The following is a 15,206-nucleotide window of genomic DNA, read 5'->3' on the forward strand; positions in this document are numbered from 1 at the left end:
TTCTTAAAAATCATATACTGTACATACAGTAGTATTGGTTCTTACTGAGAAACGTCAAATCACCACGACAGTGTTAAAAGTATATAAATATGAGTAGCACTTACATTTACTGGTACTTAAGTGCACTTACACTCTTTCTGTATTATTCTGGAAAGGTGATTTGTTGTTTGTCAGTACAGTAGACCCTTGCCATTTACAAGTTTGCGATTCGCGATTTCGCTGATTCGCAGTAAGCAGATGATGGCTATGGTGGTTAGCTTGCAAGCCCTTTCCCTCAGCATCTCATGTTGTACTCTCAAAACTTTAGTGTTTGTGTGAAATGGTCCCTAAAAGACTGCCTGATGTCAGTGCTAGTAATGCTAGCGGAGTGAAATGTAAAAGACAGAAGTCAATGATGACCCTGACAAAGAAAGTTTTATTATTAGGCAAGTTAAAAGCGAGGAGGAGTGCTGCCGCAGTTGGTCAGTTGGTTGGTATACCGGTAGGTATACAGTAGTGCAATAAGGTAGTACTATAAGTTGCTATTCGCAGTTTTGCCAATTCGCACCATTTCTTGGAACTATCCCTTGCGAATGGCAAGGGTCTACTGTAAAACAAATATTGTGATTTTTTTATATAGGTATATATAAATAAAGCTAAAAATGTGTACTGAAACAGTTTCTGTAGTGTGGTTTGCCTCATGTGAAACCTAACTAATTACAGGTATTTCATTTCTATTTAAATCGATTAAAGTATAATTCCTGATGTCTTCTAATACCTAACTTGCAAATTATTGCGACTCCACTGTACCCAGGAAATCCTCTATTTACTCCTTCATAAGTTGTTTAATTAGAAAATTGCCAATGAATTGGGGAACATACTTCTAATTGAAATACAATAAGTCAGTACAAGGTAGTTTTGGAGATAAGTATATACTGTACCTGTATACAGTCAGTCCTCAACTTACGACAGGGTTAGGGGTCGTAAGTCGAAAATGCTTAAATAACACAGTACAGTACAATACATAGAAAATCTAAAATGGGTGTCTCTTTTTCTTCTCAGCACCACGAGAACTCTCACTTTTACGCTTACCAGCCATTTTAAAGGGAATTACAAACAAAAATTTTGTCCGTACACAGCGCGATCACTAACGTCGGGACTCGAAAATACGTAATTTTAAAAATATTTTATACAACGGTGGCGGTTGTATATACAGGTGGTCGTAAGTCGAGGAGTACCTGTACTGTATAGTATATTACAGTCAATGAGTCAAATATATCTGACAATGTTCCATTTCATGCTGTGTACAATATAGTTTAGGTTTGGTTATTTAGGAGAGAACTGCAAAAAAAATTAATTAAACTTCACACTGAACCTGACCTAAGCTAACCAAACCTAAACCATACACAAAATATAAATAGTATACACAGTATGAGACAAATTTTTTTACAGATACTTTAAACATGTATTCATGTTTAATTATCAGAGGAGATAAGCTGGGGTGCCTTATCTCCATGATACAAAAAAAAATTCACGCAAGTTTCTGGGCATCATTCACAAATACTGTACGTACAACACCTACCTCTTCTCTGCAAACCTTAGCATCAGTGTCAACATTACTGTACTGTACTTTACTTTAACCTCTTTGCTACTTACAGTATTTATTAGGACTCACCTGTACCTTGTGCATTTATTGGAAATTTTTATCACAAGTAAAGAAATTTTTTTTTTTTTTGGTAAGAGCTGTGAACTCTTGAAATTACATGTCAGAAAGTGTTGTGATGACAATGAATGTGAATTCCTTTTAGACCAAACTTGAACACAGATAAATAAATGGCAAATTGGATAAAGTAGTAATGTACGCTTTAGCAGAACTCGGCAAAATATAGGGTTTTTTATCGCGGTTTTGACAATTCGCGTGTTTTTTTACTGAAAAATTATATACCTGTATACAGAATATAAAATATCCTTAAAAAAAAAATTCATTTCGCGCCATTTTCGATATTCCCTAGTGCAGTGCGGCAAACAGACGCCACCCTTTCCCGCCTCAGACACCCGCTGCTCTGAGAAGCCTCAGTCCACACGTGCCTACTGTACAGTGAACGCTACTGCGATTACCTCTTCTGTTTGTCCTCCCACGTGTATTCCACATAGCTCCGGGACGTAAGCCAGCCTCAACAAAGGCAAATATTACTAGCAAAGACTCTAAAGTGACCAAGAGATCAAGAATAGTGATGACCTTAACAGAAAAAACAGTTTTATTGGACATTTTTTATTTACTTGTAAATAATTTTTTTGGGTATATAACTGTGTTTATGTTTTTCCATTTATTATACTACAATATGATTAGTTTCAAATAATAATGTTAGTAAATGCCAGTACAGTGCATCAGTGATCAGTGTGACCACTGAGCCGTGAGTGGAGAGCATGGCGTGGTTAAGTGCATGACCTACCTGAGTTGTTTGATGGCCACAGGTACAGTGATTCCTAAAAGAGTATTCGCGGTTTTGGCTTTTCGCAGGGGTTTCAGGAATGTAATTCCCGCGAAAAACACAGGATTACTGTATAAAACAACCAGCAAGTCATATTGTTGCCTCTGCACTAAAGAAGGCTAGGAAGCCATGAATTTACGAGTTAAAAGGATATGTTCTAATGGAATATGATGGAGAAAGAGCTGTGGACATCAGCAAAGGACTTGACTTACCAGTTATGATGGTGATAGCAACAAGAATGACTTATTGTTGTGAATCATTGACTTTATTTGTTTTAGTTTTAGTATTATCTAAGTTGCCAGCTTTTTTAACACTCTTAGATAGCCGATTTCTGGATTCTAGTTTTTGCAGTATTTTTTTGACAAAACTTAAATTATCTTTCAGAGTATTGGCGAGTTTGTGCTAACAGATCCAAACATGCAAGTAAAAGAACAAGGCAAGATTTACAGTCTCAATGAAGGTTACGCAAACCTGTGGGACCCAGCAGTCTCAGAGTATGTTCGAGAAAAGAAGGTATGATCTTTGAAAGTACATAGACTTGTACAATTTTGGGTAATGGCACCCATTATCCAATACTGTATCTCAAAATGTTTCAGTATAGTTTGCCACATACTGTGCTGAGAAGCCACAACACTAATGAGAACAGTACAGTACTTTTGGCTATGTAAACTGAGTTCTGTTGCTTTAAATGAGGTACAGTATTGGTTGTATATCTGCATGGTTTATGTACACAGGGTAAAAAAAAAAATTATCTTGCCACCATTTGTGAGACAATATGATATTACGGATGAAGGATTTTGACAACCCTATCGAGATAACGCAAGTTATCTCGATAGAATGGACATAGATTCTTTGGAGAGAGTACAAAGAAGAATGACAAAAATGATCCATAATATTACAAACCTTCCATATGAAGAAAGACTGAAAAGCTTAGGCTTGCATTCATTAGAGAGGCGTAGAGTTAGGGGAGATATGATAGAGGTGTTCAAGTGGGTAAGTGGGATTAACAAGGGTAAAATGGAAGATGTTCTGAAGCTCAGTAATAACGAAATAACTAGAACAAATGGCTTTAAATTAGATAAATTCCGATTCAGAAAGGATATAGGCAAGCACTGGTTTGGTAATAGAGTTGTGGATATGTGGAATAGGCTACCGAAGTGCTATAGTAGGATCGGGGACGCTAGGGAGCTTCAAGACGAAGTTGGATAGGCACATGGAAGTGCTGGGATGGGTGTGAAAGGGATCTGCCCTGTATGGGCCAGTCGGCCTCCGGCAGTATCCCACTTTCTTATGTTCTTATGTTCTAAGTCATATTGATCATTTCAAAATTCATCTGACCCAGCCGTGAAGATTTTTTTTTTACCATGTATACATTGTATATTTGCACTGTTTACGAGCATGCTGAACTAAACCTGCATTGTCTATACACATTCAGAATCAATTATAAACTTGTACAGTAAAGTACCAGTCAATTGAATGTCTACGAAATAATATACCAAAATAAGAAGATTTTAAGTACAAAATCTCCTTTTATTTAATTTTCCTTATACAGTACAGCATATAACATGCGTAAATGAGGGAAAAAATGGACAATCGGTAGTAGGCAGCTATCAAACAGGGAGGTACTACCGCCTGGCAATATATTGGAAGCATAATGTGTTGTCTAATGGTAGACCCTGCTGCCATATGGCATCAAAAAAATTGTGACCAAGTCCCAGGTTGCTGATCTGACTTTCTGCTTCATTTACACACAATTGCAGGGTTTCAATTGTTTCTCTTACTTTGACAATACAACATGCATAATGTTTATCATTTCTCAGTCTTGATTTATTTTTTCGATTTTGTATTTATTTATGATTATGATTGTTTAATATTTTTTTTTTAGTATTTTGTTATTAATATTTATTAATTATTATTATAATAGTTATTATTATTATTATAATAATTTCGCCCCCCAAGCCCTGATGTGGGTCAGTAACCTGTGCCCGGGTGGGCTTATCCCCGTAAAAAAAAAAAATGGGTCAATGACTGCATAGTGGTGTGAATGACAACTATTTGTCTTCATACAAGTTTGAAAAGTTATAGTCTTAGATTGAGAGATAGAAAATAATTTAGTGTACAGGTATGTGGAGAATCCGATAATCTAACCAAAAATGGACAAGTAATATGGTTTATTACATGCTTTCTTTGTATACATGTTAAAATGGTACTGTATCCACTTTGCCTGATTATCCATTTTACAGAAGCCTCTTGGTTCCAAACTTTTTGATTGACAGATACTTTACTATAAAATGACTTTACTGAATGTTGAACTCCTAATATACTCTTAAAACTGGAGCATTGATTAATATGGACACAGAACTTTGTGGATTACAAGTTAAGATACATTGAGACATTGGCAGCCAAGTCATCTGACTGGACTAATCAGGTGCTCTGCAGACTCAACCTGTATTTGTCTATACTGTACAGTACTGTACAAATGCAACTTAAAGCAGCTGTTAGGTTTCATTGCCATCATATTGTATAGGTTTAGGTCACATGGGTAATTCATGCAAGTTTGGCTTAGGCCCATTGCATGACATAGTATAATGGTGAAAATTTACTGCTTCTCAGATTCCAGGATATCACACGGTGAACCTGTAGTAACTATAACCAAAACTTAAGTTACTCCGAGTCATGATATAAATCCCCCAAAGGTCCAATAATGCTTGGCTTAGGATTATCAGATTTATAAGAAAAATTGTTTTATCAGTCCAGCCTTCCCCCCAGTTAGTCCAATATAGCGAGATACTGTACCACTATGAGATTTAAAATTCGTGCTCAACAATAATCATTTTACAGGCCAAGAAAGCAGGAGCCAGATACATTGGTTCCATGGTTGCAGATGTTCACCGTACTATTAAGTATGGTGGAATCTTCATGTATCCTGCAACAACAGATTCTCCCAAGGGCAAGGTAAGATGACATATGTGTTTTCAATTATAGTTTGCTCCATGAAACCTGTCAATGCAACTACTGATACAACTTAAGACTAAAGCACCAACAAATATTCAAGGGTTGATTTTCAATATTTTTTTTTTTTTATTGGAAGCTTAGATGTGCAATATAAATGATACAGCATTCATATGTATGTATAGACATCTAGAAGTACTGTACTGTATATGTGATAAATTGTTAAGTTGTCTTTTGTAAAAGGATTCCAAAGAAATTATTTGTGAAGACTATTGTTTGAAATATTTTAGTTCTTAGAGATAAGTTGTAAAATTATGGGGATAAGTTTATTTGGTAATACTGTACACATATATCAGAATAAATGGATGGTGAATAAAAAACAAACAGCAAGGCGAAAGTCAATGATGCCTAAAGAATAATTCACTATAAGGTGTATGGAGGGATAATTAATAATTTTAGGATTTTTAACACTGTTCTAACATTATAATAGAACCACTATACGCTGGATTTCAATACAGCAGTACCATTTACCAACTTTTTTTTTTACCACCCTTCATATATATTTTTTGCTTGAAAAATAACATTCAGCTGTGTGTGTGTGTGTGTAAGCTAAACTTGAATTACCAAGAAAAAAAATTAACCAAGAGTAGAAACTCTGTTTTTCAAGAATTTCAGGTTTTCTAAGATCTTGTTTTGAGGGTCTGTACCTGTAGTATGTCTAATTCAAGTTTGTCTAAAGTTCTGTGATAAGAACATTAACAAGCCAATCATCAGTTTGATTCAGTGTGTTGTAACAAAACCCCTTTGTCTCTGATAAAGGAGAAAAGATTCTTTATCCCTTAAATTCATCAGCACACATGATTAGGTATGAGTACCTCAGTGATGCAGCAGCTGCTTCTGTTCAACTTGTTTTTCAGATATATTTTTTTTTTTTTTACAGAATATTGCATGTAACTTCACTTCAGAAATTAGTTAGGCACCACAATCTAATCAAATCAATAATCTCTAGTAGCTTAATTATTATTGGAATACAGTGCATACTTCACTATGACGACTAATTGGTACCACAAAAATGGTCATTAAAGTGAAAATCGTTAATGTGGCGAGTATAATTTACATGCTAAATGGGTCAATTGGTACCAGCCCTCAGACACTTTCACCCCCAATAAATCCCACAAAAAAATTACAACCACTTATTCACACATATTAATATTTCATGTAGAATTAATAACTATTAATAACTAACTTTTGGACACATTGAAATGCTTAATGAAACTGTTTGCTGTCATCTGAGGTTTGCTGTCATCTGAGGCAGGGGAGTGGTGTTAGTGCCCCCCTGCCCCCACACTGCACTTCCTCCCCAGCACCTCCACCAACTGATCCTTCAGTCTCAAAGCCAGTGAAGTCTAGTGGTAAATCATGGAACAGATCACACACAGGTTAATCTTGAACATTATCATCAACAGTGCCTTCACTGATAAGTGAGTAGGATACACCACACCTCCTGTTCACACGCTCTAATCAAAACAAACCACCCCGCTCGCTGACATCGTCAAGATGACCGCCAAATGTGACTATCAACTTGCACTACAGATCGTTATTGTGTTGAAATGTATCATTAATGTGTTGAGGTGTCGCATTTCATTACTGTTGTTATTGTAATGAAACTTTAATGTGAAACTCGTTGAAGTGAAGTATGTACTGTATAGAATCTGTTGGAATAATTTTTGGTACCTGTCTGGACTAATTAAAAAACCTAAGTTTTTCATTCCAAATTATTTTATCAACACTTGGAGTGGAGAAATACAACTTATCTGTTCTTCTTTCCATTCATAGTTTGGTAATTATGACAATTTAATTCTTTTCTACAGTTGCGACTCTTGTATGAGTGTAATCCAATGGCATTTTTGGTGGAGCAGGCAGGAGGCAAAGCAACCACTGGCAAGATGCGTGTTCTTGGTAAGTGTTTTGTTTGAGTAACTTTCTTAAATCTTTTGTATACTGTAATATACATTTTTGAGCAATCATACCTGCTCATCTTGCTTAAATATAAGCCCACATAGACTTGAGTCACATACGTGGTCACAAACACAAATTGTTTTAATGTGGATCTCCACACTTTTGTGGAAAAAAAATGTGCAGGCATCAATACCTGTCTGGCTTCCACCATCATAGTAGGAAAAGGATTTTATACATTGTACACACACTAAATCATTCATAATTTGTCTTGATTCAGCGGTTTGTGAAAATTTCTAACCTCAGTTTGCAGAAGCTGAAATTACCTAAAACGAATAACTACCTGTATTTAAATATAAAATAGGGATATGTTCCACAACATGATTATAATGCCCCTGAACCATTTTGACAGTATTTCTTGACATTTAAACAATACAATAGTCTCCAAATAAAACAAAATACAGTACAGTCTCGAATAACGACGGTAATGTCTCCTCCAATATTGCAGTGTAAGATTAATCATCATATCATGAATCTTTAATTACCATTAAAATCCAGCAATAATAATGAGATGCATTCCAAAGTCTGACCTTTTCATATCTTTTGTGTGGCCTTTTACCCTCTTTTCCCCCAAAACAATAAAATTTAATGAAAAATGTAAACTACAGTATATTCTTTAAATAATGTTTATGAATACAATATTAATAAGGTCACACAAGAGGAGATGGGACATCATTGTTTTCATTAGTGTTTACACCCGGAACAATGGTTCAACATAAGAAACTGAAGAAAATAAGACCCTGGTTGTAGCTGCAGTAAAATTAATGTAAAAAAAATAATATACATACCGGTATATGTTTTAAATAATGTTATTTATACTGTTTATACAAATTAAAGCAGTTTCCATCTAATAACTTGTGTTATCTTGTGTATTAGTAGACATGCTTTTGTTATGAACAGTTTAGTACCACAAATAATTTGGCACACGCAGCTTTGCATTGCACAGACTCACATTTGACAAGGAACATAATTTCTCATGCTCAACTAAGACTGAATTGTCACATTTAATTTAATTTCTGGCTGGAAAAGGGTCCTTGCATATATCCAAATTCACCTATTTTGAATTTATAATGCTGATAAGAAACAAAAAAGCTTTATTCTATTACTTAGTGCTAAATTAAAGAGTGCAAGGAACAAAAGCTATTTCCCCATCTAACCTGCCTGTTGGCTGAACTAAATCTTTGTTATTAATCACTAATATACTGTAATTTGTACTGTACAAAAACAGTAGATAAAAAATACAACTACAGTATTATACAGTACTGTATATTACATGTCAGTGCTATTAGACAATTGGTTATAATTTGGAATTTGCCTTATTTTGGCTAAACTAGCATCACATTCTAGGTTCTCAAACATTTTCTCACTTGGTACCCCATGAAATATCAGACCATTGACCCATGCCCTCATCACCAAGACACAATGTTTGGGTGAATATCGAGAAAAAAAGTATTAAGTTCTTTTAGAAAATAAAATTGTGATTTCAAGGAGGGGAAAAAATATATACCTAACTGACAATAAATGCAAGATAAGAAGCAGTGAAGTTGTGCTTAAAAAATATTTAAATTATTTGAGTTCATTTTTGTCCAGATTCAATGGTCAAATATTTAGGAAAGTGACCATATTCATTAACACTCTTGGGTGTAGGGAGGGGGTCTCCAGCGAGATGCTCAGGGTCTGGCTGTTTACTCACCTCACCACACGAGAGATAATTGTACATAATGTCATAGCAAGCTTGCTATTAAGAGATAAAAAGGTGGGATATTTTGCATTGCATATAAATTATCTAAAAACAGTTCTATATGAGAAATCACGATAAATTTATTATTTCTATACATAAGTGCGAGTAGAACAAAAAATTTTTGTTTATACTGAATGAAAATGTTTATACTTGGACTTTATATCTTTGTTACTTCATGTGATTGCAATATGAACCTCATTCCTCTTCCATGCCCCACAGTGTCGTACTTAGTCTGAACAAGTCGACTAAATCTAGTTTTAGCACGCACTTGTAAGGGAGATGAGTGGTCATGAGGTAAGCCACGTTGCGATGGTTGAGATGCCACATGTGCATTTTTTTTTTCTTTTAGTCACAACGACATGCTGGGCAGTTTCTTTCGCACTAGGACTGCTTGTTGAAAGGCCAGATAAACTATCACTTACACTAGAAGGGCCAAGGACACTGGGAGAGCCCTTCGGAGGCACCACACTATCACTAGGTTTTTACGTTTTCCCACCCCTCCACCAGCAACACGAGGCATGGTTCAAAACTATCACAACACTGTTGTCAATAAATATAATCACTGTGATGAATGGGAAATCTGCACAAGCCTCAAGAAAATGGTGGGAAATATACGTCAAGGTTACATCTTGTACCATTGTTGGACCACAAAGGGCAACTGGTGTGGTCACTCACGTAACCTTGAAGGTAGTCTACATAGGTGCCAGATCACACCTACGTTGCCAAGTGTGCATCTTGCTTGTTTAGTGTTCATATGCAAACAAAATTGTTTTATTGTAAATTTTTAGTTCATACACAAATATGCGTATGAATACCCTAAAGCGATAATTTAGATCATACGCAAATTTGCATATGAAAACTCCAAGAGTGTTAATATGGAGGGTCATCCTCATCTCCCAATAATAATAAAATAATAATAGCGAATTTCCTCCACTGTAGGGCATATCACCTAACTTGACTCAGCTGATGAATGTATGTCCCAGAGACCTAAATGGCCTTGGGGCAGTTCCTAGAAGCCTCTTAAAAAATGCTTAGCAAAAACAAAGTATGGGAAACTTAAAATGGGCCTGTGAATAGTTACGAGACATGTCCAGAATGGTGTGATCCTCCATCCAGCAATTGTTGTACGATATATGCACAGAAGGTTAATGGAATTAACAGAGCATGCAATAATGAAGGAATCAAAAGACCAGAGGAGATATTTGTAAGGTTTCTCAAGTTTGGCTACATTCAAGTACATTAAAGGTCCCGCTGACAAATCTTTTGGTTCAAAAGATGATTAGATAGTGTTGTTTAAAGCCTTACCTATAGTGGAAAAAGTCAATAATGCTTTAAAAAAAAATTTACTTCCAGATGTTGTGCCTACAGATATCCATCAACGTATTCCAATCTTCCTTGGTTCTGCTGGTGATGTACAGGAGATAATTGATCTCTATAAAAAACATAATCTTTGAAGATCAAACTAGTACCCTGTACATTTATAGTTATGAACAAATACTGTACGAAGTTAAGTAAGACGGACTACACGTGGATGAATTACCTTAAAGACTATAAAACATGTTAATATTTTGTCCAACATTCTTGTTTTTAACACAGTTAAAATGAGCAGAAGTAATAAATTTATTGGGATTAAAGGATGAATAAATTGATGAACATATTGACCTATTCACTAACCTTTGTACTGTATAACCTTGGAAAATCATTATCTAAAAGTAAAAAAAAAAATATTTTCAATGCAGCCAATCCAAAAGTGGAGAAAATGTGTGGAGCTGGATAATGTATGAAGCAAAGATGAATACACAATGGAAGTCTCGGGGTTGGATTTGGAAATGATCCATGAGAGGGTCTTTAAAGATTTGATTGGAGTGAAGGGGTTAAGGTGGTTGGTGGGCAGACATTTTGTCACCAGGCAATTTCATCAAAAATTTTCAAGGTGGTTAGTACGGTTACTCCACCATTTGTGTGTGTGATGAAGAGCAGTGGTTGTGGTTAGCAAGGTGAAAACTGACACATTTAGGTTGAACTATTGTAAACAAGTAACTGCTGTATCTCCTCATAAATCGATACCATGGAAGCCATGGTTTTGAAGGTTTTTCTACAGACGGCACTACAGGTAGTTCTGCTATAACGCGATAATTGTGTTCTTGTAAAATATCGTGTTATAGAAAATCGCGTAATAGAAATAACAGGGCTTATGGAGAAAATAGGGTTAGGTGCAGATTACTCAAAATCGAAAAAATTTAGTAGTTAGCCTAACACAAAGGATAGCACAGTCTAAATAAATGTTACATTCATATCTAATAATGAAATCATACAGTAAATGTAACACTTTACTTGATGGGGGAGAAGGGTGATTTTGAGGTTGATAAAATCGAACTTCTCTTCAAGTGTTATATCCTTTCTTTTACGATCATCACCGGGAATTCTATCACCAGAACGCTTCTTGTTGATATTCTTCTTTACTATATTCACAGTTAATACAGTACCACAAAATTGGAGAAATAGTAAGCAAAAATCGCGTTATAGCAAACAAGCGTTCGCGTTATACAAATATCGTTCCTAATTCATAAATCGCGTTAGAGCAAATTCGCGTTATCAAAACACGCGTTATAGCAGAACTCACTGTACAGTATTTCTAATCGCATCTTTATACCCCCCTTTTTTTTTCTGTACAATCTGCACCTTTAAATTTCTGCTTCATAAATTAAGGAGTGAACTGTATTTTTACATTTGTATTCAAGGTCTCTCTATAGATGGATTTACAAACTGCTTCAGGGTTTGGCTTGATGTGCTTCTTACGATGCCACATTATCTGAAGTGTAAGTGCAGTGTTGACAAACTAGTTGAAGATCAGAACCATGTTTACGAATATTATCAATGAAATGCAGTTGTCTCTAAGAGATGCTGGCAGTGTAATATAATAACCAGACATGTTGTAGTATCAATCGGGAATTGGAATCGATCATTCTTATTGAGCACCATGACTGGGTGAAACTCATCATGTAACAGAAATCTATCATTATATTTATAATTTTCAGAATTAATAAAAATAATATATTTTATTGATGAAATAGAGCTTATGAAAAATTAATGATATAGATATGGATGTAGACAGCAACAAAAGTAAATTTGATGGTAACACTAAAATAGGAGGTGTAATTAAATCTGACGAGAACTCCAAAAAATTACAAGAAGATCTAAACAAACTTTTCTCTTGGTCAAAAAAATGGCAGATGAAATTTGATGCAGAAAAATATAAAGTACTTAGCCTAAGAGATGTAAACATGGAAACCAGATATCAGATGAACAATATTTCAGTTGACTGAAAATGTCCAAGGGAGGGCCACCAGACTGGTGCCTGCACTCCAGTTCCTCAGTCATCCAGAGAGATTAGAGTGCCTGCAACTGCCTAGCTTATACAACAGACGGGCAAGGGGTGACCTAATTGAGGCATACTGTATAAACATCTCAAAAGGCACTTCTTATTCGAGTGTGCATACCTGGAGCTGGTGGACCCCCACCCTACAAGGGGTCACAGCTGAAGAAGCCACAAGTTCAGAAAACTGTGAAGGTAAACCTTTTCAGAGTGAGAATTGTGAACTCTTGGAACAACCTGCCAGTGTGTGTTGTGATGGTGCTGAGTATGAGCTCTTTCAACACCAGACTTGATCAACACTGGAGAAGGTTCAGATACAGTACATTCAAGAGCCAGTGCATGCCTAGTACTTGCCACCAGTGCGTAACAGAGACGCGACCAATGAATTCATCAGTGACAAAGAGGGTAAAACTAAAAGATACAGTGCTGTACTGTATATGGAAATTCAACTATGAGAAAGATTTAGGGGTAATGATATGTAGGAACCTTAAACCAAGGGAGCAATGTATACATACAGTGGTCCCTCGGTTAACGAGCGCCTAGGTTAATGAGATTTCGGTTAATGAGTTACCTCCCATAAGATTCTTAAATTCGGTTAACGAGCAACCCCTCGGTTAACGAGTTTCTTACGAGCCGACCTCAACAAGTTTTGGCTTGCACTGGGCGGTCAACCAGCTGTAGTATTAGTCCGCCAATACATTAATCGGTTCTAGGGCATAAATTCCTTATTATTTTAGTATATATCAAGAAGTTTATACTATTCAATAATTTTAAAAGTTTAATATTAAATTTTGTAGTCATTTTAACAATTATTGAACATAACTGAAGGTAAAGTGACTAGTTTAATGAGCGGCATCCAGCCTCTTACCACAGCAAACAGGCGTTAGTCTCTCTCTGTTTTCACTGGAGGTAACATCTTGCTTGAGACTCTCTTCAACTAAACGTTTTTTTTCTGTGTTTCCAAGCAAATTATTGGTCATTTTGAAATTTATTTTACATATTGACAATATATAGCACAGTGCAGTGTTATTTTAAAGAAAATACTCTTTATTTACAACAAGTTTAACTTTAAAAAACACGTGTTGACATTGTTTGAATCCAGCATTGGGCCTATGAGATCAAGAAAAGCGATTTCAATCCAAACCAAGCAGGAAATCATAAAAAAACATGAACAAGGCATTAGAACAAATGCGCTATGCAAAGAATGTGGCATGTCGACATCAACTGTGTCGACAATTCTTGCACAGACAGACAAATTTAAAGAAGTGAAAGTGAGAGACAAATCTACACGTGTTTAAAAGTAGATCCCTAATTGCAGAAACTGAGAGGTTACTTATCATCTGGATTAGGGAAAAACAGATGAAAGATGATTAAGTTTCTACTGAATTCATTTGTGAAAGAGCCAGGGAGATTTACGAACATTTAAAGACAGATCAACCTGGTTCTTCAGGCACAGAATTTGAAGATTTTGGGCCAGCAAAGGCTGGTTCGAAAAATTTAAGAAAAGAAGTGACATTTTCAGTGTTGTTAGGCATGGTGAAGCTGCTAGTGCTGATAAGGAAGGGGCAGCAAAGTTTTTAGATGAATTTAAAGAACTGATGGAAGAAGAAAATTATCTTCCGCAGCAAGTGTTTATTGTGGACGAAACTGGGCTGTTCTGGAAAAAGATGCCCAAAAGAACATTCATCACCAGAGATAAAGCCTCTTTACCTGGGCATAAACCCATGAAAGACCGTCTTACTCTATTGCTTGGTGCCAATGCTTCAGGGGATTTCCGACTGAAGCCTATGCTTGTCTACCACTCTGAAAATCCCAGGGTGTTCAAGCAACAAAGTGGTAAGAACAAAGCTTGGAGTTTATTGGAAGTCCAACCGTAAGGCATGGGTGACAAGACAGCTCTTTAATGAATGGGCTGTTGATGTGTTTTGCCCTTCTGTCAAGAGATACCTAACCACCAATAAACGCCCTTTAAAGGCTCTTTTCCTCGTGGATAATGCTCCTGGTCATGACCCTGACCTTGCCAGAAATTTGGAGTATCAATTTGACTTTGTGAAAGTGTTGTTTTTGCCTCCAAACACTACATCAATCATACAGCCAATGGACCAGAATGTGATCAGCAACTTCAAGAAGTTGTACATGAAGAAAATGTTAAGGAGGTGTCATCAGGCAACTTCCAATGATCCTGAATTAACACTGAAACATTTCTGGAAGGCACAATTCAACATCCTGGAGGCTGTAAAATTGATTGTGTCATCATGGCAAGAAGTCTCCACTAGATCCCTCAATTCTTCATGGAAAGCACTGTGGCCATCAGTAGGCCATGATTTTGAGGGATTTGAGGAAGAAACAGAGTTGGACCAGGAGATTGTATCAATTGGTCCTTGAAATGGAGGAGGAGGATGTGGAAGAGCTTGTGATGTCTCATGAGGAGGAACTTACTCCTGATGACTTAAAGCAACTGGATGAGATGTTACAGGTAGAGGCTGACAGTGGTGAGGAGGAAATTGAAAGTGATGACCATATGTCAGCTAAACAGTTGAAAGATGTGATTTACTACTGGGAGAAGTTCAGGGAACTGGCTTCAAAGCACCCAGAAGTGGAAAAAACTGAACTAACTTTGTGTCATGTTGAGGACTCAGTGGTCTCCTTC

The 15,206-nt window shown here is 36.2% G+C and overlaps 1 protein-coding gene across 4 annotated transcripts in view; it reads left to right on the forward strand.

Annotated features, from left to right (window-relative positions):
• LOC121877241 (fructose-1,6-bisphosphatase 1-like) overlaps positions 1-10,837 on the forward strand; it is a 29,161-nt gene extending 18,324 nt beyond the window's left edge. For all 4 annotated transcript variants that reach the window (XM_042382885.1, XM_042382887.1, XM_042382884.1 and 1 more), the window contains 4 exons: positions 2,856-2,984; positions 5,313-5,426; positions 7,295-7,382; positions 10,534-10,837. In XM_042382885.1, the coding sequence (XP_042238819.1) occupies positions 2,856-2,984; positions 5,313-5,426; positions 7,295-7,382; positions 10,534-10,634 (432 nt within the window). In that variant the 3' untranslated portion in view covers positions 10,635-10,837. The remainder of the gene's footprint in view (positions 1-2,855; positions 2,985-5,312; positions 5,427-7,294; positions 7,383-10,533) is intronic.
• The last annotated feature ends 4,369 nt before the right edge of the window (positions 10,838-15,206 follow it).

Source organism: Homarus americanus, unplaced genomic scaffold (genome assembly GCF_018991925.1).
Source record: "Homarus americanus isolate GMGI-L3 unplaced genomic scaffold, GMGI_Hamer_2.0 scaffold367, whole genome shotgun sequence".
NCBI classification, from domain to species: domain Eukaryota; kingdom Metazoa; phylum Arthropoda; class Malacostraca; order Decapoda; family Nephropidae; genus Homarus; species Homarus americanus.